The following is a 25,930-nucleotide window of genomic DNA, read 5'->3' as shown; positions in this document are numbered from 1 at the left end:
GAGTACAGTGAGCGGAACACGCGTTCTAAGCACTTTCTCATTAGTTTCCAATTAACCAAAGTTGCCTTCCAAGTAAAGGTCTGGAAGGAGGTTAGTGTGTACGTGTGTGTGGTGTGTATGTACACACACTGAGCGTGGGCCCCTGAGCTCCAAAGCCCAATCTCAAGCGATGTCTGTGCTATGCACTTATTTGACGTTTTAGCTCCACCTTTTCTCTCCCCTACCTGCGGAGATAAGCGGGAGTCGACTATAGTTTGAATCCCAGTCAGAAGTGTTAGAAATGGATCCAGAAGCAGGGCTGTAACCCCTACTGTTGTGCGCTGTCTTCGTCTAGACAGCTTGAACGGAAGTCTGCTTTTCTTCCTTTGTGTGCTTTTTTATTTTCTCCCATGAAACAGAAGTGGGAGTATCAACCCTACTGGGTGCACTACACAGAGTTTTTAAAGAAGGAAGATATGATTCACAGCTTCCACTACATCTACCATGTACACTGGAGCATCCCAACTGCTCGGAGACCCATAGCACGAACCACTGCCAGTGTCTACTTCACCATCAAGATCAACAAAAACAAACCTCCGGTAAGTGCTTTCCTTTTCTGCCCTGTTCCCTTCAGTGAGGCTTCGACGAGAATACAGACTTCTCTTGTCAAGGCTATTGATGGGCTCCTTCTTTGTGAAACAGAACAGTCATATTTCTGTCCTCCCTCCTCTGTGAAATGTTCCATTTGGCTTCTAGAACATTCTCTCCTGGTTTTCCTCCTGCCTCACTGACCATTCCTTCTCTACTGGTCTACTGGCCTCTCCTCCGCTCACCAACCTCTTCATGTTGGAATGTCCCAAAACTCAGGCCTTGGATCTTTTCTCTAGCCTCACCTCCTTGATGATGTTGTCCAGTCTCCTGGCTTTAAATGCCACCTATAGCTTATGATTCCCAAATTTCTATCTCCAGCCCAGATGTCTGCCACTTGGATGTTTAATAAACGTCTCACTTATTGTATCCAAAACTGAACTTCTGATTTGCCTTTCCAAGTCCGACCTACCTGCACCTTTCTCATCTCAGCTGATGGCCAAAATCCTTGGCATCATCCTTGACTCTTCTTTTTCACTCACATCCGTTAGGAAATCCTGTTGGTCCTACCCTCAAAAATAGGCCCTGATGGGACTCCCCTGGTGGTGCAGTGGTTAAGAATCCGCCTGCCAATGCAGGGGACACGGGTTCGAGCCCTGGTCCGGGAAGATCCCACATGCCGCAGAGCAACTAAGCCCGTGTGCCACAACTACTGAGCCTGTGCTCTAGAGCCCGCGTGCCACAACTACTGAAGCCCGCGCTCCGCAAGAGAAGCTACCGCCATGAGAAGCCCGCGCACTGCAACGAAGAGTAGACCCCGGCTCGCCACAACTAGAGAAAGCCCGCGCACAGCAATGAAGACCCAACGCAGCCAAAAAAAAATTAAAAAAAAAATAGGCCCTGAATCCAAACATTTCTTCCCACTCCACCTCTATCACCCTGGGCCAAGACACCATCATCTCTCACCAAGGTTATTTCAATAGGCTTCTAACTAGTCTCTCTGCTTCCACCCTTACCCAAATCCTGTCTCTCTTCAGCCAGCCGGAGTGAGCCTTGGAAAAATGCAGTTATGTCACCTGTCTGTTTTGAACATTCCAACATGCTTTTCAAACTTCAAAGTGCATGTGAATTACTCAGGGGTCTTGTTAAAAGGAAGATTCTGATTCAGCAGGTCTGGGGCTCAAATTTCTGCATTACAAAGAAGCTCCCAGGTGATGCTGATGCTGCAGGTCCACAGACCATACTTTTGAGAAATGAGGGCCTACAGGCCTTGTGTGATCTGGTTCCTTGTTATTTCGACTTTCCCGTTACTCCTTCCCCCTCACTTACTCTGCTCCAGCCACTCTGATCTTGCTACTCCTTAAATAAGCCAGGTATTGTCCCTCCTCAGGGCTTCTGCGCTTGCTGTTCCCTTTGACTGGAACCCTCTCCCCTAGGTACGTGCACCGCCTGCTCGCTCACCTCCTCCACTGCACTTTCTACCCCACCCCCATGATTTTGCTTTTCCTCCATGGCACTTTATCACCTTCTGATCTTCTATGTAACTTCGTATCTTGTTATACTCTGCTCCCCCACCAGAACGTAAGCTTCAAGAAGGTAGGGATTTCTGTCTTGCTGTAAAACAAAGCCTGGTAAATAGCAGGCACTCAATAAATACTTCAAGGAATGACTGCTTGTGGCCACTAGGTCGACTGTGAATATGAAATATGTTGATAGCTGGTGTGAAAGTCCAAATAACATGTATGAATCCAAGGCTAGGGTCCTTCGAACAGGGTTGGTACCAAGCATAATGCCTGGAATACAGTAGACATAAAAATGTTATTTCCCCTCTGCCTTCATCCTTTCAGTTATTTGAGGCTCTACCTGACTCTAAGGCTTTATATATGACCACACAGTGAGCCAACTGTTTCCTATATTCATCCTATCCTAGTACAAACTTACCTAGTTGGAGAGTTTGGAACCTGGAGTGATCTAAAGAGGTAAAATCTGTGAGTTCTCACTTCTCCTGGTCATATATCCCGCCATCAGCTGTCTTACTAACTAGCGAGCTCTAAGATCGGAAAGTGAGGCTGCTGGAGGTGAATAAGACCATGACAAGAGAGCACACTGAGAGAGGGCTTGGGAGCCTGGCTCTTGCTCAGAATTCCGAGTCTAGTTTTGGACGGGGCACTGGATGGGGACCACTGAGACGGCATTACAACCTAGATTTTTATGCTGCTTTTAAAATGTTTTTGAACCACGTTCATCTATATGGTTTCATTCTTCGGCCATCCCTACAAGGTAAGTTGGTACTGGCGGTTGAGTAAACTGGAGCACGTAAAGAAGGCACATGACTTCCTCATGCTCCTAGTAATGAGAGCACAGCCTCTCTTGACTTGTTTTCAATTTCGTGGACACTCTTAAGGTATTTGTTGCCGAAGAGATCTTTTGGGGAACACAGGTTTGAAGTGAAAAAGAACTACTACCTACAGGCCTCCAACTCACAGGGAAAATGAATTCTAGAAATTGAGGAGTCTACTTATGGACACTTGTAGCAATGGAAAGAATCATGAGTTGGTGTGACTGGTCTTGGCTGACAGTTGTCTTTTTCTCTTAGGATACACCCATTGATGTCTCTTACGTCTTTGAGGGCCATTCATTGGTTCACAGGTAATGAACATTTAGAGACTTACTTCAAAAGGGTGGTGGGAAAACTCATCACACTCCAGGAGCCCAGCAGGCCCACAGCCACAGGTAATTTATGTAATGGTCACTTTTCTTCTTTGGACCACCTACTCCATTAAGATGGGCTGAAAATAGGAGTCTGCCTTTGTTCTAGAAAACTGTTTTTATTTTTAGTGTCTCATTTTTCAGTGATTATGAATGTGAGGATTAGTTGCTGGAGTAGGGTGGGGCCAAGGTAGGTCATGTCTGTTTCTATGTGAAACTTCACAGCCACATGGAACTAACTCACACATAATAATTCCTTTTATTTGTACAGCGTCTCTCTTAAAGAATCATTACATATAAACTCATTAAGCCTTTTATTGAAGGGGCCTAAAGAACAGAGATGACCTTTGTCCCCCACCCACAAAAGGCATTTTGCTCACTAGGAATGTAACAGAGTAAACAGGTAATCAATCCCTGGCTCAATGTTCTGTTTCATTTTAAAAGCTTCTGTTGTGTTTGTTTTTCTTCCTCTGCAGACCAGGAACGACTCACTTTCAAGAAAAATGCCTGAGGGACATTATTGAGGCCAAATACATTTTAATGAATTCAAATATCCTCCAACTCATCAGGGTCAGAATCTTCTAGAATATTTTAGGGATAGATTTCTCATTGGAGTGTGTTAAAAATACGATACTGCACATCAAACCACAGAATATGTACTGAATAATAAACTTGTGGCACACAATCCAGCTGCATCGGTTTTCTTTACATTCATTCATTTTCCAGTTGGCAACTTCCATCACATTAGCAGAGTAACCAGTAAGTTGTCTTCTATTTTCTAAAAGGTTTTTCCCATCACTATCTGCATCACTCAGAGTCTTACATGTACAAAAACTGAGTTTAGGGAGTTGCTAAAATTCACCTGTCAGACCAAACTGAGATTGGCTGCTTGTTCCCCCATTTGAGCCTAAGTCTCTAGCCTGGACACACCTCTTTCATGGGCACAACTAGGGAACAGAAAAATGGCAACAGTTCTACAGCTCATAATATAACCAGTCTGAAGGGTTTCCCTACTCACAGACCCCTTTATTTACTGCAAGTTAAGCCTCACTGTTAAACAATACATTATGAAACTATGAAACTGGGTGTGATGCCTAACACAACACAGCATCACAACTGTGATGGCACCAGGGTGGCTTGAGGATTGGGTGCAATGAAACAGGGAAGGTTCAATCGCCACCCTTACTATTTCCTGTCTTCTTCCCATCCTCACACCAGATCGTTCCTACCATCCCTGTGAGGTTGTCTTGCCTGGCTGCAAGGTTTTAAAACACCAAAGACAAAATTATGAGTGATTACTTACAGGTACATCAGAATATGTATTTACGTACACAAGCACTGGAAGGGAACACAGAATACTAAAGACAATTGATGGGGTAAGACTGTGGGTAATTTTTCTTTCTTCTTTTTTAACTGTTGCATTTGTGCAATAAATTAAAAAGGAGGGAAAATCTAATCAGAGCAACAGGTGAGGAGGGGGGAAACTAGGTAAGTCTCCTTGAAGAACCAAAAATATATTTCAAATACAACAGCCCTCCCATTTGACTTATGGCTCAGGAAACTAAAACACAGTTTGAAGCAGTAACTCTAATAGGCTGAAAATAAAATACTTTTAGCCCTTTTATTCTTCCCTCCTCTTTCCCAAAGAACATGCTACTGAAGCTATTCTTTGGCAGATCTTTCCTGAAAAAACCTTGATGAAAGATATGATAAAGTTCTGAAACAAATTATTTTCTTTCATTTACTCAACAAGCATTTGTTGAGTACCTACTCTGTGGAGGAGACAGGAGAATCCAATGAAAATCCACAATATTCATATATCACAAAATTGCTGCATTTAAACTACCTTGCCTACTGAATGAAAATCAGAGGACAAACCCATTCAGTCTCTAGGAACTAGTAACAAAAAGTAATGTTCTTAGAGAACAAAATTTTTATTAAAAAAAAATTTTTTTTGGCCACCTGCACAGCTTATAGGATCTTAGTTCCCCGACCAGGGATTGAACCCGGGCCCTTGGCAGTGGAAAACGCCGAGTCTTAACCACTGGACCACCAGGGAATTCCTGAGAACAAAATTTTTAAATGGGGAATATAAATTTAGGTTTTATTACACAGGGAAGTGGATGGATTATGACTCAACAAATTTGGGACCTAGTTTCCTTTTAACTTTTGGAAATAATACATTTATTAGGCTAGGCAACAATGATGATAAATCAAAATCACTTCAAATTCAGGGATCATAAATGTTGCTACATACCAACTGGCTGCTTGGTTCATTAATTGTGGGTTCAAGTTAGACATTTTCCTAGAACATATGTTAAGTAGTAAAAATTTTATTTATACTTTGACAAAGTATATAAAGTATATTTTCACTGCCTTGTTTTAAAACATTTTTTCTTTTATTTTTTTGAAGAGTACACTGCATTTATTTAACCCCATAAATTACAACATCTTAACACATGTAAAATTTTTTATTTTTAAAGTGCTTTGAAAGTTATTTATTTATTTAAAAATTTTTAAATTTTTTGTATTTTTTCAATATCCACTAGCCATTGCGTGACACACCAGCCGCCTCCCCAAGGAGCTTGAAGGTGAGGGGAGTTGCCCAGTCTTGCCCACCACTTCCAGAGGCCCAGGCCAGCAATGGAGCCCTCAGGTCTGGGGACAGTCCCACCAGCCACTTGCTATTCATGCTTCTCCAGGAGTTGCTGAAACCCAGGTCACAGTTTGCCGTGCACTTGGAGACAACGGCGTCCAGAGGGCTCGTGTTTTACACAGGCACTAAGAACTCCTTTATGGCTCTGGTCTTTGCACTGGGCGCAGGAGGGAAAAAAACTGAAGCTCAAAAACAAAGTGCAGTGACGGGAAGTGGCCCACGGTGGCATTTGGGCAAGATGGAGAAAGGGGGCGCTTGGTTGTGGATGGTCTGAGGGCCCGGGAGGGAAGTTTGCCAGGAAATTCCACCGTCAGCCTCAGAGCACCAGTTTACCTGGGATTGTCTCCATTAGGAAAACCAAAGACCCTCCCCCAAAAGAGCTTTGTGGGATACCTGAGGAACTTTCAGTTGGATTTGAAACCCCTGGACACCGCTTCTGCAAGCTTTGGGGTGTCTCCCTGCTTGGATGGCTCTTTGGAGAAAGGCATCTATTTTTCTCAAGAAGGAGGTCATGTCATCCTAACTCCGTGCTTTAGGGGCCAGAATTTAATCTTGCTTTCAGTATTCGTCCGAGAAGTCTCACTGGAATTCTAATTCACATCGGAAGTCAACCCGGGGAGCACTTATGTGTTTATATGGAGGCAGGAAAGGTCACGGCCTCTGTGGGCAGTGAGGCAGGTGGGATCCTGACACTGGTCACACCAAAGCAATCTCTGTGTGACGGACAGTGGCACTCAGTGACATTCACCATAAAACGGCACATCCTGCAACTGAAACTGGACGCAGACTATAGTTCCACCGCTGGACGGCACCCCATCCCCACTGCCTGCACGCAGGAGCATCTGCACATTGGAGGTGTCCCAGCTAATTCGAAAACCCTGAAGCTTCCTGCGTGGAAATCCTTTCTTGGCTGCCTGAAGAATATTCAAGTCAACCACATTCCTGTCCCTGTCACTGAAGCCGCAGAAGTTCGGGAGATTGTCAGTCAGAATGGCTGTCCTAACCAGTAACTCAAACCCATCACAAGGCAAGGAAGTTCACCTCCGGAAGCACTGATTACCCAACGCCCCTCCCCTCTCCCCTCTCAAGGTCGTTCTTGACTTAAGACACCATCCCGATGGGTTTATCAGCAAATCTCATTTTTAATTCCAACCACACATACCCATCATTTTGGCATTCAGTGCTACATATATATTTTACATAAAAATCCCATTTCTTGAAGAGGATGAACAAATTCTTACATGCTTCTGGTAATATCATTTTCCACTAAAAGTTTGATGTCTTTTAAAGAACATTGTTTTCCATCTTTCAAAGCACTTTAAAAGTACAAAAATTTTACATGTGTTAAGATGTTATAATTTATGGGGTTAAATAAATGCAGTGTACTCTTCCAAAAAAAACTTTTTTTAAAAAATAAACTTTAAACTATTATAAAGAGAGAGGGCATTTTATAACAGCAAAGTCAGAAATTCCCCATCACTCAGATAATTTAAATTTATCCTAGGCACATAATAATGCAGCTCAAAACAACCTTAACAAAAACAGCCAAAACTTCTACTATCCCCTCCCCCTTCACGCGTATGTCCTAACAACTAAACTTTAACAAAATGAGGGAAGGAAAAAGATCATGATCTCACAGTCCCAGAATTTTCCATTTCTCCCAAACTTAAAAGCCAACAGTAGCCATAAAAAAGTGAGAAAGTGAGGGGCTCTATATGAAGTTACAGATTAAACTGAATGACAGATGTAAAAAATAAACTGAAAAGTTTAACAATGTTTAAAATGAAATCTGCTTATTACAAAGGACAGACTTTAAAAAACATTTAACATCATTTTAGCTTCATCCTCATGAAACAACCAAGTGAAAACAATGACTCATTATATTTTTCCTTATTAAACTCCTGACCATTGTTGACTCCCATCCATTTCTAGTATTCAAATAATGATCTAAACACAGCTCAGATGGAAATAATGTACTTACATTGGCATAACAGGAGACTTCCCAATATTTTATATTTGAAATAACCATTTTTAATTAACCTATGAAGAATTTTAAAACTAATGTTCACATTTTCAATTCAACAGGTCTGTGGGTTAGTTTGCTTTTTGGTTTGTTTGTTGGTTTTGGGGTGGAGGTAGGGACTAAAATCAAAACACATTACTTCCAGAGCCGACAATAATATTGTAATATACAAGTCAACCTTCAAATTCCAGATTTGCTTTTTTCAGCCATGCCTTCATTTTGTTAACAAAAGTGGCCGCCTGTGTGTTTCTATCAAGCCCATTTATAACACCTTCAACAGAGAGGAATGATGTCTCCCAAGCTCAGTTGGAATGGGTTGGGGAGTGGGCACCATGTAGAGCTAATGGGAGCACTGTCCCGTGGTGTGAGAGTGCAGTTTCTCACCTCACCAGCACCTTCTCTCAATGCCACCTCCCCCAACACAGGAGAGTTTTATTCATAATTTGGATTTTTAAACCAGAAGGTTGTTTTGGTCAGTCCAAAATAACCCAAAGAGCTTGTTAAAGTTACATCAATAAGCAGCTTTTTATAGAAGGACTGAAAGAATTAAATAGAAGGCACAGTAGCACTGTAAAGCTTTTTCAGATCATGATCATCTTTTTGTGTGTATATATGGAACCCAAACTTTCTTTTTTGTTGTTAAAAATGTCTGATGAACAATCAGAAGATCCTTATTTGTCCTCTTTCCCTTTAGTTTTTCTGTATACCATCTCTCGAAAACTGGCCAGAATCTTGTTTTCTCTCTTTCGTCTCTCTTCTTGGTTAAAGGATGCAAGGGCTCTCTTCTCATCAGCACTATAGATCTGGTTCTCTTTTCGCAGTCGCACAGCCTCCATTCGGCGATGCCTGGAGATAATTTTATTTTTGGCTTAATTTCTCAGTAATTATTTTCATAGTGCTTCCTCACTAATCCTTCTTAATACAGAGTAGTCTATTTAAAAAGCTGACAAATAGAACGGTTTCTGTAATGGGTTAGATTTTCAAAAGATCATTCATTTTATCTGCTGACATGTCCTTTGATTCATTTCTAGTATTCAAATAATGATCTCTGTGGTTCTGTCAACAAGGGGAATGTTATTAATTTCAAATACTAAGGGCCTAAGTCTGGTTCTGTTATTTCCAGTAAAACAACTAGAAACAGGCAAATTATTAAACTTCCTAAGTGATATGTAGACTTGATAGTAGGATAGATAAGATTTAAGTTGTCATCTACCAGGTGGAACTTCTTCAAAGTTCTAATTTATTACACAACCAAAAGAACCAGGTTTAAATTTACAATTGAATTTTTGGGTGAGTTTTGTGGGTGGATTTAACTTCCTTAGAATTCAGTCGCAGTTCAGAGAAAAGAAGGAAGGGATTTTAGCACAAGGACCAAATCAGGAAAGCATAGGGGTCGAGGCAGAGGGAAACTCTTACATCATCTTCAAAAGGTCTGCCTATTTAGAAGGAAAACGTCATGAAAACCTGCCTCTTTTATGTGTATGTACCCAATCCTACACAATCAATTCAAGATGAAGCTTGAACTATGCCTAGAAAAACGGAGCAAACTGAGTAAGGAGAAGAGGGGAGAATCATTTCAGGTTAGTGTGAAGGTGGGGGAGTGGCAGGTGGTAAGTCAAGGAGATGACAATGTATTTAGGTTGCTCAGGGTATAGTGAGTAGTTTATCTGGAACGGAAAGTGCCATGTGAATGAAGCTGTAATAAACATCAATGTACACATCTCCTAGCACATGGGGAAGATTCTCTTGGGTATGTAGGTATGGAGTTGCTGGGTCATAAAATATGTGAATGCTCATCCAAGATAATGTCAGAACGTTTTCCAAAATGGTTGTACCGATTTATACCACCACTGGCAACACTTAAGAGAGCCTGTGGATCCACATCCTCTCAAATGCTTGGAATTGCTAGAACTTTGAACTTTTCTCTATCAAATGGGTGTAAAATGGTATTTCCATATGTTGATTTCCATTTCCAATGATAACAAACATCTTTTTTGTATGTGTAGGCCATATATTTTTTCCTTCTGACAAATGCCTGTTTGTGTCATTTTCCCACTTTTCTTTTGGATTGTTTATATGTATTCTTTAAATATTCTCAATAATAACTATCTGTTGTGTGTATTACAAGATCTTATCCCAGCTTGGAACTTGTCTTTTTACTTATTTTAAGATGTCTTTTGATGAACAAAAGTTCTTTTTTTAAACTCAGGCAAATTTATCAATATATTATTTTATAGTTAGTGCATTTTTTTGGGTCTTCTTTAAGAAATGCTTCCCCACCCCAAGATCTAATAGAAATCTCCTCATATTTTATACTAAGAGTATTAAAGTTGTTTTTGACGTTTAGCTCCTGATCTAGCTGCAATGATTTTTAAATATGGTGATACAGGGTTCTCCTTTCAGCGTTTTCCATACAGATAACCATTTTCTTCCTGCTCCATTTATTGCCTAGTTCATTCTTTCCCCACTGATCTGACATACCAGCTCTTTCATATAATGAAGTTTCATACATGTATGGCTCTGCCCCTGGGCTCTGTATTTTATTCCGTTGAACAGTTCATTTGTTACTCCACTCTTTCCAAAGTGCTGCAAGCTTCATAATAAGCCCTCATATATGGTACGGCAAATCACCTTCCTGCTCTTCTTCAGAAGTAAGATGGCTATTCTTGGCCCTCTAGTCTAACATATAAATTTTAGAACCATCTTATTACGTTTGATGAAAATCTGAGTTGTGATTTTGATTGGAACTGTGCTGAATCTACATATTAATTTTGGAAGAACTGACAACTTTACAATATTGCCTTCCTATTCATGAACATGATACCTCTCCATTTATTTAAGTCTTCTTTAATGTCTCTTAATTATGTCTTATAGTTTTCCCTGTAAAGGTCTTGGACATCTTTTGTGAAGATTTATTCCTAAGTCCTTCATATTCTCTGATACTATTATAAATGTTTTCTTTTAATTTAACTACATTTTCTAGTTCTTTGTTGCTGGTACATAGAAATGCAATTGATTTTGGGGTATTAACATGATATCCAACTATTTGTTAAACCTTCCTATTATTTGTAATTCATCTGAAGATTCTTTAGGATTTTCTATGTAAAAAATCATATCATTCACAAAAAATGACAGTGTTATACCCTCTGTTCTAATTCTTATGCCTCTAATTTCTTTTTCTTGTCTTACTGGTCCTTAGATATAATGTTTCCAAATATCAGTCCTCAGAATTCCAAGATTCTGGAGATGCTTCAGGGGTTCCACAAATATTTGCCTCCAATTTCACTTAAAAATGTTACCCACTCTTAAAAGTTTATGAAGTTTTAAAAAATCCAAAATTCAGTTTGATCTTGGTACTGATACCCTATTAGTTCACTCTCCTTGTTCTTCCTTGGACTTTGCTTTCTCTTCCCAATTTTGTATTCCTTTTCTCATGCTAAAACTGATCTGTCATAATCCTTTTCTGCTCTTCATTCGCAGTCCAGAGAACTAGAGAGTCTACGTTCTTTGACTCCACAGAGAACTAGAGGCAAACTCAGAAAACAGGAAACACTGTCTTATGTAAATGCTTTCCTAACTACCAGAATGCCACATTCCTCGTGGGGCAGTGATAAATAGCTGAATTTAACTATATCCTCTGGAGGATAAACTATCTGTACCAAAATACGGATTAGAAAAGGACACTGAAAAGACTGATGCTTTGAAGTTGGAGACACAGCCAAGTTGCATACCTACTTGGAATTTTAGACAACTACATTTATACTAACAAAACCAATATTAAACCAATAATTTATACTTTACTTTTCATTAGGAATGGTCACTTAATGAAAATCTGTCACCAAAATATAATTTTGGTAGTGAGAAAGGAAACTGACCTCAATGCCAAGAACATACCTGCTACCACTCATTACGTAACCCGAGCATTCAAATGATGCAATTTCTTCACTTGTCAAGCCAATTTCACCTCTTCGTGGGATACGTTTTCCAGCTTTTACATATTCAGCCATAGCTGCACCTTCACCAGGTAACAGAGCATGGCCATAGCTGCAAAGTAATACAGAATTCAGAAAAGGTTCATTATAAAAAGTTCATCATCTAAAGAGAGCACAAAAAACCATTTTGCTCAGAGAACAGTAGGAATAACAGTTGCTGGGCAGCATGCTGGGAAGCCCAATGTAAATTACTTTAACTTAATTAGGGAACACTGCACTGTGACCTGTATCACTAACCCAGAAATGCAGAGATACTTTGGAAGAATAAAAGAACTGATGTTAGTGAGCATATATTCATTGTTTACAATTATGGATCAATTTTCCCCACAGGTATTGCCTTTATTGCTTCTGCCTCCAGTGAATTCCGTTTTTACCTTCTTCCATTTAAAAAAAAGTAAAGAAATAATATATCCCAAATTAACATATTTATTAGACTTACAACCAATAATGCTATACAGTAATGGTTCTCAAATAACTCTCATTCAAGGGGACTTTGAAAACTACCATCCCTTCATTCAATTCACTGAATTCTTCTTGAATAGCTATTAAACTCAAAGCTTGTAATATAAAAATAATCTCTGTTCTTATGGCACTTACATATTAATAAGGATATAACACTAATACAATGTAGAACATATAACACATTGCACAAAAGAAAGAAAACGCTATGAGGACTAAAGGGTTAAAGAGGGGTAGGAGGACTTCCCTAGTGGTGCAGTGGTTAAGAAGCCACCTGCCAATGCAGGGGACATGGGTTCGATCCCTGGTCCAGGAAGATCCCACATGCCGTGGAGGAGCTGGGCCCATGCGCCATAACTACTGAGCTTACGCTCTAGAGCCCACGAGCCACAACTACTGAGCCCACGTGCCACAACTACTGAAGCCAGTGCACCTAGAGCCCGTACTCTGCAACAAGGGAAGCCACTGCAATGAGAAGCCCATGCACAGCAACGAAGAGTAGCCCCCGCTCGCTGCAAATAGAGAAAGGCTGCGTGCAGCAACGAAGACCCAATGCAGCCAAAACAAACAAACAAACAAAGAAAAATAAAACAAAGTAAAAAATAAATAAATAAAAAATAAAAAGGAGTAGGAATCACACCTACCTGTGGAGGGAAGATACTGGGAATCAGCATATGCCCCCTCCTTTTGAAAAGGGCTTTGAAGAATGTTAAGCATTTTAACAGGAAGAAATTGGGGGTAGTAAAGAAATCAGGGCTGGGGAAAGAAGGGAAGGCACGATGGGGGAAGAAATAAGGTGGAAGTGCACAGTGAATACAGGGACGTTTTAGTTCAGCTCAGTTGGAACCTGGCGTCTAAATAAGGGAGTAGAGGAAGATATGCTTGGAAGAGGAAGTTAGGACCATACTTTTGGGAAGGTACTTTAGAGATTATAAACACACTCTTACTTACTTCAAAGGTTTATCATCTTGAGAAGCAAGTGTTTTGGGAGCCTCTGGGCCAATCAAATCTGAGGGTTCTTCAGGCTCTGCACAAAAGATGTTCAGAAACATATTCACATTTTGACTAATCAGTTAATTTAATGTTTTATCTGTTGTGAGTCGAAGTCTATCAGAAGAACCTACTTGATCGATCCTTCCAGGGATTCTCCAGAAACTCTTCTTGGGACTCTTTAGAACTTGAATCACTGGAATCTTTTCTGCTCTTCTTAGACTTCTTTTTCTTATATTTCTTCCTGTAATGATTATAATTTGATATAAATTGATTTAATATTCCCATGCTAAAGGGCATCTTATTTTTTTCAAGGCAATGAAGGACTGACTGAAATGATCAGGATGCTCAGCTAATTCAAACCTATTAAAGAAGAACTTTAATTTAAAAAGTCTAACTTATTTAACCAAATCATGTTTCTCTATAAAAAAAAGATCCCGGGGCTTCCCTGGTGGCACAGTGGTTAAGAATCTGCCTGCCAATGCAGGGCACACGGGTTTGAGCCCTGGTCCTGGAAGATCCCACATGCCACAGAGCAAGTAAGCCCGTGTGCCACAACTACTGAGCCTGCACTCTAGAGCCCATGCGCCAAAACTACTGAGCCTGTGCTCTAGAGCCTGTGCGCCACAACGAGAGAAGCCACCGCAGTAAGCCCGCGGGCACTGCAATGAAGAGTAGCCCCCGCTCACCAAAATTAGAGAAACCCCGCACGCAGCAATGAAGACCCAATGCAGCCAAAAATAAATAAATAAATAAATTTATTTAAAAAAAATCCCTAAGGGAACAATAAAATATAGTTCTCATGTTGTAGAAAAATAGAAGAAATAAAGCAGTTTAAAAAACAGCTCTTGGGTTTCCCTGGTGGCACAGTGGTTAAGAATCCGCCTGCCAATGCAGGGGACATGGGTTCGAGCCCTGGTCTGGGAAGATTCCACATGCCACAGAGCAACTAAGCCCGTGTGCCACAACTAGTGAGCCTGCGTTCTGGAGCCCGCGAACCACAACTACTGAAGCCAGCGTGCCACAGCTACTGAAGCCCATGCGCCTAGAGACCATGCTCTGCAACAAAAGAAGCCACCACAATGAGAAGCCCACGCACAGCGACAAAGAGTAGCCTCCGCTCACTGCAACTAAAGAAAGCCCATGCGTAGCAACAAAGACCCAATGCAGCCAAAAATTTTCTAAAAAATTAAAAACAGCTCTTATCAATTTGAACATCAACAATTTTCAGTGTAATGGATTAAAATACATCAAATGTGTTTGAACCCTTGGGTTCATAATTATACTAAAAAACCCCAACTCATTATTTTGAAAATTCATAAAACAAAAAAAGTAAGCAATTATTCTGCCCTTACTATTCCAACTATACTTCAGAGTAACCAAATAGTTAATGAGGGTAGGTTTCTCACATAGAATTATTCTACCTAATACATGAAAAAAGAAAACCAGAAGTAGACCATCACCACTTGGCAATGATATAAGGGACCTATACAATGACTACTGATGCCGGTTAATATGACAAAAAGAGACAACCAGACATTATTTGCCTCCTGCTGCAAGTACACAGCACCACCTATGAAGTATTCCTGCCAGAAACTCAAATCTGAACATTATCAAGTGTCTAGACCTCACTGTCAATCTACAGGAAATACAAAGGACAGAAAACATGTTAAAAGAACACTGTAAGAATACAACCAGCAAAATCCATACCGCAGGAAACCCTCTAGGACAAATGATTTTGTTTCTGCTACAAAAAAATTGCAGGAACAAAAAGGGAAGGGGAAGCTATCTATTTAAAGAGATGTAAGAGACATATCAATCAATCACAATTTATGTACGTTTGGATCCTAATTTGAATAAACTATACCAAAAACTACTAAGAATTGAATGAACAATTACTGTTAAACATTTTAGGCAGATTAACAGTATTGTACTTTTTTTTTTTTTTAAAGAATGCCTATCTTTTAGAGAAACTCGCAGCTTTATGGGTGAAATGATATCTGGTATTGGTTTCAAAATGATGGGGGGGTGGGCAGCAGAGACTGCCAATGAGTTGACAATTTTTCAAGCTGGGTGATGGTTACATGGAGGTCCATTACACTATTTTATATAATTTTCTATATTTTTTAACTTTTCCATAATAAAAATTAAAGAAAAAACTGACGATCTGCGTTTCTTCTTCTTTTCCTTTTTCTTGGCTTTCTTTGCTCTCCTTTTTGTATCTTCATCTGCAAATTAAAGCACATTATAATTAAAAAAATTTTAACTCTAAAACCCCAATGCTCTTGAGTAGATAAATATCTTATTACTCTTCCATTTGTTGTTACAGAGAAATTAATTCATTCAAACATTTATTTTTACTTGTTAGGAAATGTGCTAGTAGGCACAGGGGACATAGAAATTAAAGTTGCATTTGGTTATATAGGGTATTATTATTAACCTTATTGCATGAGATAATAGTATTGTGGTTAGATATGAAAATGTCCTTATTGTCTAGAGGTGTATACAGAAATATTTAGGGTGGCAGTGTGATATCTGTAATTTACCTTGACTATCTCAACAAAAAAATCCCTATTTGAAGCAAATATGTCAAAATGCTAACAAATGTTAAACCTGAATGACAAGTACTGTACATGGCATTAATAATACTACCCCCTTTACTTTTCTCGATGTTTGAGTATTTTCAGGATGTGTGTGTTTGGGGGTTTGCTTTCCAGGAGCTCGTTCAAGTGGAGGAGACACAGGGAAAGAGGCAAGTAGAATCTGAGTGAGAGGGAAGCATGGGGTGTTCTGGGCATACAGAGGAGTCTCAAAATCAGGCTGATTTGGGGATAGTGGTTGAGGAATGGTTGACCAGGAAAAGGTGACTCTTAAGCTAGTTCTTTTTAAAATCAGTTTCATTACAAAAGTAATGCATGCCCATCATAGCAATGAGTAAGCCAAGCCGCATGCAGGGAGAGACCGGCACTGTCGGCAGACAGACTCTCTGTATCAAGCGACAGAGACAAGAGAAAGGACATGCAGTATCAAGGAGACGGAAAGTCATCCTTAGGCCAAAGAGGACGCTGCAGGAGAGCCACAGGGTACGTGTGATGCGAGAGATCAATCGGGATCTGACTTTACCCTGAAGGCCATGGAGAACTGCGGAAGGATTTTAAGTAGGGACCTCCATGCTCAGATTTGCGCTTCAAGAAAGCTCAGCCTTCCAGCAGTGAGGAAGAAAGGTGACAGTGAGGGCCAGGAAACCCAGGTGACATCAGAGGAAGGGGTGCCTTAGTGTAACGTGTCCCCAGAGGAGGCACCCTCTGTCAGTCATCAGCCAGAAGAGGGAACAAAAAGGTGACTTTTTTGTGATGTGCCGTCCCACAGGAAGTGTGATACATAAATCAGCTGCTGGCCTGAGGGAGTCCCCTATGGTATACCTTTTAGAAAATTGCACAAAGGTGCCCACTGAGTGTGAGAATCTCACAAAACAGCCGCTCCACTGGGCTGAGACAGCCCCCTATGGCTTGGTTTGGCACCACACGTCTCACAGACTAACCCCAACTTGGTTCGGTGCCACATGCCTTGTACAGCTACACACAACCAATCTGGAATCACACGGCTTAGGTTTGAATCCCAACTGTGTGGCCTTGGGTACGGTACTTAACCCGCTCTGGGCCTCCATTTCTCCATCTCTAAGATGTGTCCTACAGTGACTGTGTGGATTAAATAGCAATAATGCATATCAAGCACTTAGCAGGGTACCTAACACAAAGTCAGTGAGTGTTCAAAACTCTTGGCTATTATTGTTTTTAAGAACCTTCTTCTAAAATAAGCTTTCAAGAAGTACAATTAATTTTGAAGCAAGGCTCACAGAAGGATGTTGGCTTTCTTACCACTGGAGTCTGTTTCAGAATCAGAGTCACTGTCACTATTGTCAGAATACTTCTTGTGTTTTCTTTTAGATGATTTTCTCTTCCTCCTTTTCCTGGATCTTTCTTTTGAATGACTAGACTTCTTCTTCTTCTTCTTTTCTTCTACATAAAATACAAATAAAAAACTAACTTCTAAAGAAGTATTTCTGAGCATCAATTTTATTGTATTAAAAATACTGAAAAGGAATTAATGACAGGCGATTTGAGTAAAGTCTAATGTTCAACTATTTATAAACGTATTTTTTAAACTTCTCAATAAAAAAGTCCTATATTTAAAAAATACCTTCTGAAGTAGAAGCTGAAGTGGTGCTTTTCTTTGGCTCTTCATCCTCTACTGGTGTATGTTCATCAGAGCTGAATTTAAAGAAAATTGTATTAAGAATCAGAAAAGTGATAAAATATGGACCACGGAGTATAAAAATATACACTTAAAATTTTTCAGTAACAAACTGATTGTCTAAGAACCATTCAAAGCGAGCACCGGACTGCTTTTTTAATAGTACGGCTTATCAGCCAACCACCTTCATAATAGTAGAATAATCATTTACATTTTCATAAAGCTTTCGAGTTAACAAAATGCTATTCACACTGAAAGCAGCATGAAGGATTTATATTTTCGAAGAAACCACAAGGCAAATGCAGGGAAACAGGAACCATAAGGAAAGAGGAGAGAAACTGGAGATAAGAAGGCTGAGGGAAGACTTCGTAATTTCATTCTACTTGTGGAACAAACATACGGTAGAGCAGCAACTGTTCTGTCTCCCCAGACCAAGAAGCTAACACACTACAGCTATAGAAATTTCATCCTGTTGTAAGAGAATCCTGAAAATGAGTATTATTAACATTCTACAATAGCTTAAAAAGGGAATTTCCATATCACAGTCTTTTCCTCTGAAGATCACATCTGGAATAATTTAGAAATTACCTAGAAAATTATTTTTAGGACTCCTTTCAACTCTAATTCTTTGAGTATTCTTTTAAAATAAATAAATTTATTTATTTATTTTTATTTTTGGCTGCGTTGGGTCTTTGTTGTTGCGCGCGGGCTTTCTCTAGTTGCGGTGAGCAGGGGCTACTCTCTGTTGCAGTGTGTGGGCTTCATATTGCAATGGCTCCCCTTGTTGCAGAGCACAGGCTCTAGGCACACGGGCTTCAGTAGTTGTGGCTCACGGGCTCTAGAGTGCAGGCTCAGTAGTTGTGGCACACGGGCTTAGTTGCTCCATGGCATGTGGGATCTTCTTGGTCCAGGGCTCAAGCCCATTTCCCCTGTATTGGCAGGGAGATTCTTAACCACTGAGCTACCAGGAAGCTCTCTTTGAGTATTTTAAAGGTATCCTTTAGAACAAGTTTCAGTATCTCAACATAATAAGGACAATATATGACAAGCCCACAGTTAACATCATATTCAGTGGTGAAAAGCTAAACAAGACAAGGATGCCCACTCTCACCACTTTTATTCAACATAATATTGGAAGTCCTAGCCAGAGCAATTAGGCAAGAACAAGAAATAAAAGGCATCCAAATTGGAAAGGAAGAAGTAAAACTGTCATTATTTGCAGATGACATGATATTATATATAGAAAATCCCAAAGACTCCACCAAAAGACTGTCAGCACCAATAAATGAATTCAGTAGAGTTGCAGGATACAAAATCAATACACAGAAATTCGTTGCATTTCTATACACTAATAACGAATTATCAGAAAATGAAACTAAGAATACAATTCCATCAAAAAGAATAAAATACCTAGAAATAAATTTAACCAAGAAGGTGGAAGACTTGTACACTGAAAACTATAAGACATTGATGAAATAAATTGAAGAAGACACAAAGAAATGGATTTTCTATGCTCACAGATTGGAAGAATTAATATTGTTAAAATATCCATACTACCCAAAGCAATCTACAGATTCAATGAAATCCCTACCAAAATTCCAATGGTATTTTTTCACAGAAATAGAACAAACAGTCCTAAAATCTGCATGAAACCACAAAAGACCCTGAATAGCCAAAGCAATCTTGAGCAAGAAGAACAAAGCTTGAGGCATCATGCTCCCTGATTTCAAACTATACTACAAATCTACAGTAATCAAAACAGTATGGTACTGCCATTAAAAACAGACATATACATCAATGGAACAAAACAGATAGCCCAGAAATAAATCCATGTATATATGGTCAATTAATTTCTGACAAAGGAGCCAATAATATACAATGAGGAAAGGACAGTCTGTTCAATAAATGGTGCTGGGAAAACTGGATAGCTACATGCAAAAGAATGAAACGGACCATTATCTTACACCATTATACAAAAATTAACTCAAAATGGATTAAAGACTTGAATGTAAAACCTGAAACCATAAAACTCCTAGAAGAAAACATAGGTGGTAAGCTCCTTGACATAGGTCTTGGCAATCATTTTTTGGATTTGACAACAAAAGCAAAGGTAACAAAAGCAAAAATTAGTAAGGGTGACTATATCAAATTAAAAAGCTTCTGCACAGCAAAGGAAGCCATCAACAAAATGAAAAGGCAACCTACTGAATGGGAGAAAATATTTGCAAATCATATCTGATGATGGGTTAATATCCAAAATATATAAAGAACTCATACAACTTAACAGCAAACAAACAAACGTGATTTAAAAATAGGCAGAGGATCTGAATAGACATTTTCCCAAAGAAGACACACAGATGGCCAACAGGTACATAAAAAGATGCTCAACATCACTAATGATCAGGGAAATTCAAATCAAAACCAAAATGAGGTATCACTTCACACCTGTTAGGATGAATATTATCAACGAGACAGGAGATAACAAGTGTTGGTGAGGATGTGGAGAAGAGGGAACACTTGTACCCTGTTAGTGGGAATATAAATTAGTACAGCCATTATAGAATCCAGTACAGAGGTTCTTCAAAAAATTAAAAATTGAACTACCATATAATCCAACAATCCCACTTCTGGATATATATCTGAAGGAAATGAAATCAGTATCTCAAGAGATATCTGCATTCTCATGCTCATTGCAGCATTATTTACAAGAGCCAAGATATAGAAACAACCAAATATCCACGAACAGACGGATAAAAAAGAACTGTGAGAGGGCTTCCCTGGTGGTGCAGTGGTTGAGAGTCCGCCTGCCGATGCAGCAGGCACGGCTTTGTGCCCTGGTCTCGGAGGATCCCACATGCCACGGAGCGGCTGGGCCCGTGAGCCACGGCCGCTGAGCCTGCACGTCTGGAGCCTGTGCTCTGCAACGGGAGAGGCCACAACAGTGGGAGGCCCGCGTACCACAAAAAACAATAACAACAACAACAAAAAACTGTTAGAAATACACACACACACACACCACAGCAGAATATTATTCATCCTTAAAAAAGAATCTTGCTATTTTAGACAACATGGATGGACTGTGAGGGCATTTGCTAAATGAAATGTCAGACAGAGAAAGACAAATATCATATGATCTCACTTATATGTGAACTCTAAAAAACAAAAAACAAAAAACCACCAAGCTCACAGATACAGAGAACAGAATGATGGTTGCCAGAGGGTGGGGCATGGGTAAAACGTGTGAAGGGTATAAAAAAGTACAAACTTCCAGGTATAAAATAAATAAGTCCTGGGGATGTAATGTATAGCATGGTGACTACAGTTAATAATACTGGGGCTTCCCTGGTGGTGCAGTGGTCAAGAATCCGTCTGCCAATGCAGAGGACATGGGTTCGAGCCCTGGTCCAGGAAGATCCCACGTGCTGCGGAGCAACTAAGCCCATGTGCCACAACTACGAAGCCTGCGCTTTAGAACCCACGAGCCGCAACTACTGAAGCCCGCACGCCTAGAGCCCGTGCTCCGCAACAAGAGAAGCCACCGCAATGAGAAGCCCGCGCACCACAACAAAGAGTAGCCCCCACTCACCGCAACTAGAGAAAGCCTGCACGCAGCGTAAAAGACCCAACTCAGCCAAAAATAAAAATAAAATAATAATAATACTGTATTGCATATTTGAAAGTTGCTAAGAAAGTAAATCTTAGAAGTTCTCATCACAAGAAAAAAAATTGTATAACTATGTATGGTAATGGCTGTTAACTAGACTTATTGTGGTGATTGTTTTGCAATATATACAAATATCAAATCATTATGTTGTATGCCTGAAACTAATACTGTATGTCAATTATACCTCAATTAAAAAAAATAACAGGTGGTGGGAAAAATAATGTTTTTAAGAAAAATAACTTTCAGGTAATAATGCTTTATCACCCTGTTACAAATAACAGGTTTACCCGTCAACCACATTGTCTCAACTCAATCTAAAGAAACCACAGAAATAGAGGAGAGGGAAGAAGCAGCTTATGAACAGCACCAAAGAGAAAAGAAATAGGCAAAAAAAAAAGCATTAGGCCTTCAACAATATTGTATGCAGGAAACTAAACAAACCCATATCAGTATATTCATTTAAAAAAAACACTTTGTAATGCTAATGTCTGACATGCAATCAGTTACTGGATTGAGAAAAAATAATTCAAAATAATATAAATGTATTTGTTTCAACACTGAACCCTTGTATGAATAGGAAATTAGCACCTCATTAATTACAACTTAAAGAGAACAATTAGCATGCTAAAATCCACTAGAAGCATGTTTTAATCCTTAGGTATGTTCAATGTTTTTAAAACTTAAGGAGTAGAATAGCATAAATCACAAGAAAGAGGAAAAAAAAAGCTGTAGTTAAAGTTCTTAACAAAAAATTTGACAATAGACTCTGGATTTAAACAAATGTTGCATTTAAAAAATATATTTTTAAATCACTTACTCTGGTTCTGGATTCTTTGGAGAAAGTCCCCATACTTCAGGAGCTCCCAATTCTCCAATCCTCTCTCTCTCACTTAATCTCCTAGAAGAGATAAGCAGGTAAATTATAACTCCATGGCTAAACTATTTCCTAAATATATAATAAGAGTCAAAGGAGTCAAGTTCCATTTTCTCTTTACAGTTTAAACTTTAAATTAATAAAAACTTGGTTTAAATGTAAACTCAACACTTAGGATCTGATGTTCTGACAGTACTATCAAATGGTACAAACTACAGACAGCCTGACAGGCCGGGCCAGAAATTCAGCCTGGGAGGCTGTCGAGTGTGTCCCTCGCTGCATGCATGACATAGCTCCTAATCGCTCCTTTCATCTTCTGCAATATGTGACAGAGACAGTCTTACATTTGGAAATAACTTCATTTGTTTATGTACCCTTAAGAAAGTAAAGAGAATTCTCTACTTTTGATAAGGTCAAACCTCCTGTTTTCAGAAACTCAGGAATGAAGAAAATAACAAAGCATTAGAAGTAGAAAATAAAAGGAGCTCTGGAAGTGAAAAGAAAAGTTTCGACAAAAACTGTACTCAATGAGATACAGCACTTGTTTTCCCTGTTTTCTCTTTAATTCCTTTTTTCGAAAAGGAGTAAATCCTCTATCTACTTTTGGAAGACACAAATTTTTTTATTTTGTCTTATGTTTGTGATTTCTTCTCTTAATTTTTGATATTACTTATAAACACACACACAAAACACAAAAAAACCTAAGGCTTAATTCCTCAAAGTTTAGCTACTGTGATGCCACTTGTTTTTAAAAAAAACCTTACAAAATAAATATAATTAGTTTGATTTTTTAAAAATAAATTATTTTTCTTCTTTATTCAGGGTAAAAGGTGTAATCATGCAGAATCAGACTCAGGTTTCCCACTTGAAATAACATGGACCCGGAGTCTGTCATACAGAGTGAAGTAAGTCAGAAAGCGAAAAACAAATACCGTATGCTAACACATATATATGGAATCTAAAAAAAAAAAAAAAAAGAATGGTCATGAAGAACCTAGGGGCAGGACGGAAATAAAGACGTAGACCTACTAGAGAATGGACTTGAGGACACGGGGATGGGGAAGGGTAAGCTGGGACGAAGTGAGAGAGTGGCATGGACATATACACACTACCAAATGTAAAATAGATAGCTAGTGGGAAGCAGCTACACAGCACAGGGATATCAGTTTGGTGCTTTGTGACCACCTAGGGGGGTGGGAGGGAGATGCAAGAGGGAGGAGATATGGGGATGTATGTATATGTATAGCTGATTCACTGTTATAAAGCAGAAACTAACACACCATTGTAAAGCAATTATACTCCAATAAAGACTTTTTAAAAATCTAATAGGGGACATACTTATAGCCAAACTTTGAATATATACATATAGGACATAGAATGCCTGACAGGCTGAAAAAAGCAAGTAGTCAAGTTCTTATCCCTCCCGCCACCTGATTTCATCTGTACTCTTAAGATAAATTATTTATCTTCTAGATGTACAAATGCAAATTTCATCCAAGGAATTCTGACATCTTTTGGTGAGGAATGTCTAATAAGAAAACTGGATGCTTTTTGATCGACACAGCCTGGGGGTAACTTTCTGGAAATTCTAATTTGGAAAAGTAGGTCTCCAACCTAACTCAGGACTGTTTTTACTGTTTCTGCTCCCATGCCCAAAACACTAACATCTAACACTTAAGGACTATTTATTATGTTCCAGGCACTAAGTCATTACAACTCTTAAAAACCTTTCATGCTAATTTTATCCCCTTTTAAATGGTGAAGAAATGAAAGGTTAAATATAGTTAATAAATATAATTAAATATACTTAATAAATATAATAAAAAACAAAAGAGGTTAAGTGACTTGCCCAAGGTCACACAACTATTAAGCAGCAAAAGATGGCTTCAAACTCAGGCAGTCTGATTCTGGAGCCTGTCTGTCCTCTTCATCACTATGTTTTATTACCTCCCACTCCTGAAAGAAAAAGATTCATGAAGACATCTCTCAGCTGTTGGAAACTTCTCTTGCTCCTAAATGCCTGTTATACTTTTTAATTTCTTGGCGTTTTATTTAAAAAAAAATTTTTTTAAAGGGACCCACTACTGACGCATGCCGCAACGTGGATAAGGGCTATTACTTTTTTAAATTAAATTTTATTTATTTTTTCTGCGGTTCACGGGCCTCTCACTGTTGTGGCCCCTGCCGTTGCGGAGCGCAGGCTCGGGACGCGCAGGCTCAGCGGCCGTGGCTCACAGGCCCAGCCGCTCCGCGGCACGTGGGATCCTCCCGGACCGGGGCACGAACCCGTGTCCCCTGCATCGGCAGGCGGACTCTCAACCACTGCGCCACCAGGGAAGCCTCTTGGCGTTTTTTTAAAAAACACATACAGTATGGTAAAGCACTCAGTACAGTAACTGATACACAATTTAACAACCAATAAGTGTTAGCTATTAAGACTTACAAAGCATATAATAACTATGTATAAAGTATAACCTTTAAAAATTGTGAATCACTATATTGTACACCTGTAGCTTAAAACACTGTACATCAACTATAATTCAATTTTTAAAAAGTAAAAAAAAATTTTTAAACTTACAAAGCAATAATTATAACCCTTTTCCTTTCTCCTTCTTAAACTATTCATTTTCCACTCCAGTACTCAGTCTCTTTAGAGGAGATATGATCTCACCCTGACCTCATTTCTCATGGTCAAGATTGAGACCACTTAACAAGATCTTTCTCAGTGTAGTCCAATCTACAGTTTAGCAGATCACTTTTCCGACATTTATTCAAACATCTTGTTTCAGAGGTTTTCCTCTCCTCCAATTTAAACCTTAATCTCAACCCTTCCCAAATCGCTACAAAACAATTCCACTCACCCTATCATCTCAAACTTGTTTGATCATTCAACAAGCAATGGTTGCGCGCCTACGAAGTGCTAGGCACTGTGAATTTTGTGATCAATAAAACCGGGCTCCTCCTTTCCATAAGCTCAGTCTAGTCGGGTATAAAACATGCTCACGAATGATAACGACACACCAAGTAAATGCTATAATTCCGATAGAGGCTCGCGGGAGACCAGGGCACTAGATGAAGGGGCCCGAGGATGAGTGAAAACCTAGGGTAGAAAAGGCGAATAAGCTGTTATCGTGGGTGGACTGAAGGAAGGGATGAAAATGGGCACAAGTCAGGGAGGAAGATGAAAGATAAATGGGACACTGAAGGCTGGTGGGCTCACGAAAGATAAGGTGCGTTCGTCTCACTCACTTCTGCCGCAGGCTCTCTTCCCTCTCCTTGTCCAGGAGGCTAGGCCATGGTTTGTCGCTCCCGTAGGGGCGTGAGTAGCCGCCATAATAGGCGGACGAGGAGGCCGAAGCGAAAGGGGCGCTCCGCGGTGCGGAGGGCCGCTCTCGAGAGCGTGACCGCGAGCGGGAGCGGTAGGACTGGTTTCGGGAGCCTTGGCTGGGGCCACTCAGTTGATGGCTAAGGCCATTCCGGTCCCCGGACCGAGAGCAAGAGTGCGAGCGAGAGCGGCAGCCCCGCGGGGAGCGAGAGGATTTGCTGGGCTTAGGGCTCTTCCCGGAGCCCGAGGCCTCCCACTCCGGGCTGCAGGAGCCAGACACCGGAGCCATAGCTGTTGCTGGGTCTCTGAAGCCGTGGGAGAAGGGGGCGCTCTCGAGATGGGAAGATCTCCGTTGCCTTCGCTCCCAGAACAAGCAGCTGCGACACCACCCAAACCCGAGAAAACATAGGAAGCAGT

The 25,930-nt window shown here is 39.9% G+C and overlaps 2 protein-coding genes across 3 annotated transcripts in view; one reads left to right on the top strand and one right to left on the bottom strand.

The window, feature by feature from the left end:
• AKAP14 (A-kinase anchoring protein 14) overlaps positions 1–7,363 on the top strand; it is a 14,611-nt gene extending 7,248 nt beyond the window's left edge. Inside the window, exons 4-6 of one of the 2 annotated variants that reach the window (XM_067024008.1) lie at positions 399–578; positions 3,164–3,216; positions 5,826–7,363. In XM_067024008.1, coding sequence (XP_066880109.1) covers positions 399–578; positions 3,164–3,216; positions 5,826–5,865 — 273 coding nt within the window. In that variant the 3' untranslated portion in view covers positions 5,866–7,363. Of the gene's footprint in view, positions 1–398; positions 579–3,163; positions 3,217–3,752; positions 3,908–5,825 lie in introns of those variants that run through there. The other variant, XM_059050140.2, reaches the window with a different exon arrangement.
• Positions 5,818–25,930, bottom strand: NKAP (NFKB activating protein). The gene is made up of 9 exons (XM_059049688.2): positions 25,438–25,930; positions 22,132–22,212; positions 17,597–17,667; positions 17,275–17,415; positions 15,561–15,624; positions 13,531–13,640; positions 13,358–13,433; positions 11,850–11,999; positions 5,818–8,801 (listed from the first exon to the last, which is right to left on the bottom strand). Exons 1-9 carry the CDS (start codon positions 25,800–25,802, stop codon positions 8,627–8,629), a joined length of 1,233 nt encoding a protein of 410 aa, XP_058905671.1. The 5' UTR covers positions 25,803–25,930; the 3' UTR covers positions 5,818–8,626.

This window comes from Kogia breviceps, chromosome X (assembly GCF_026419965.1).
Source record: "Kogia breviceps isolate mKogBre1 chromosome X, mKogBre1 haplotype 1, whole genome shotgun sequence".
Lineage (NCBI taxonomy): Eukaryota > Metazoa > Chordata > Mammalia > Artiodactyla > Physeteridae > Kogia > Kogia breviceps.
Note: the sequence above shows the minus strand (reverse complement) of the source record. Positions and strands in the feature narration are given on the sequence as shown.

What these genes read in the sequence shown, in the direction of transcription:
- NKAP (XM_059049688.2), bottom strand. Translation starts at nt 25,802, where the DNA reads ATGGCTCCGGTGTCTGGCTCCTGCAGCCCGGAGTGGGAGGCCTCGGGC. An exon ending in TTCTGAAACAGACTCCAGTG is followed by an intron (nt 15,625 to 17,274) that starts GTAAGAAAGCCA and finishes TTTAATTTGCAG; the next exon opens with ATGAAGATACAAAAAGGAGA. An exon ending in TACGTAATGAGTGGTAGCAG is followed by an intron (nt 8,802 to 11,849) that starts GTATGTTCTTGG and finishes AATTATCTCCAG; the next exon opens with GCATCGCCGAATGGAGGCTG.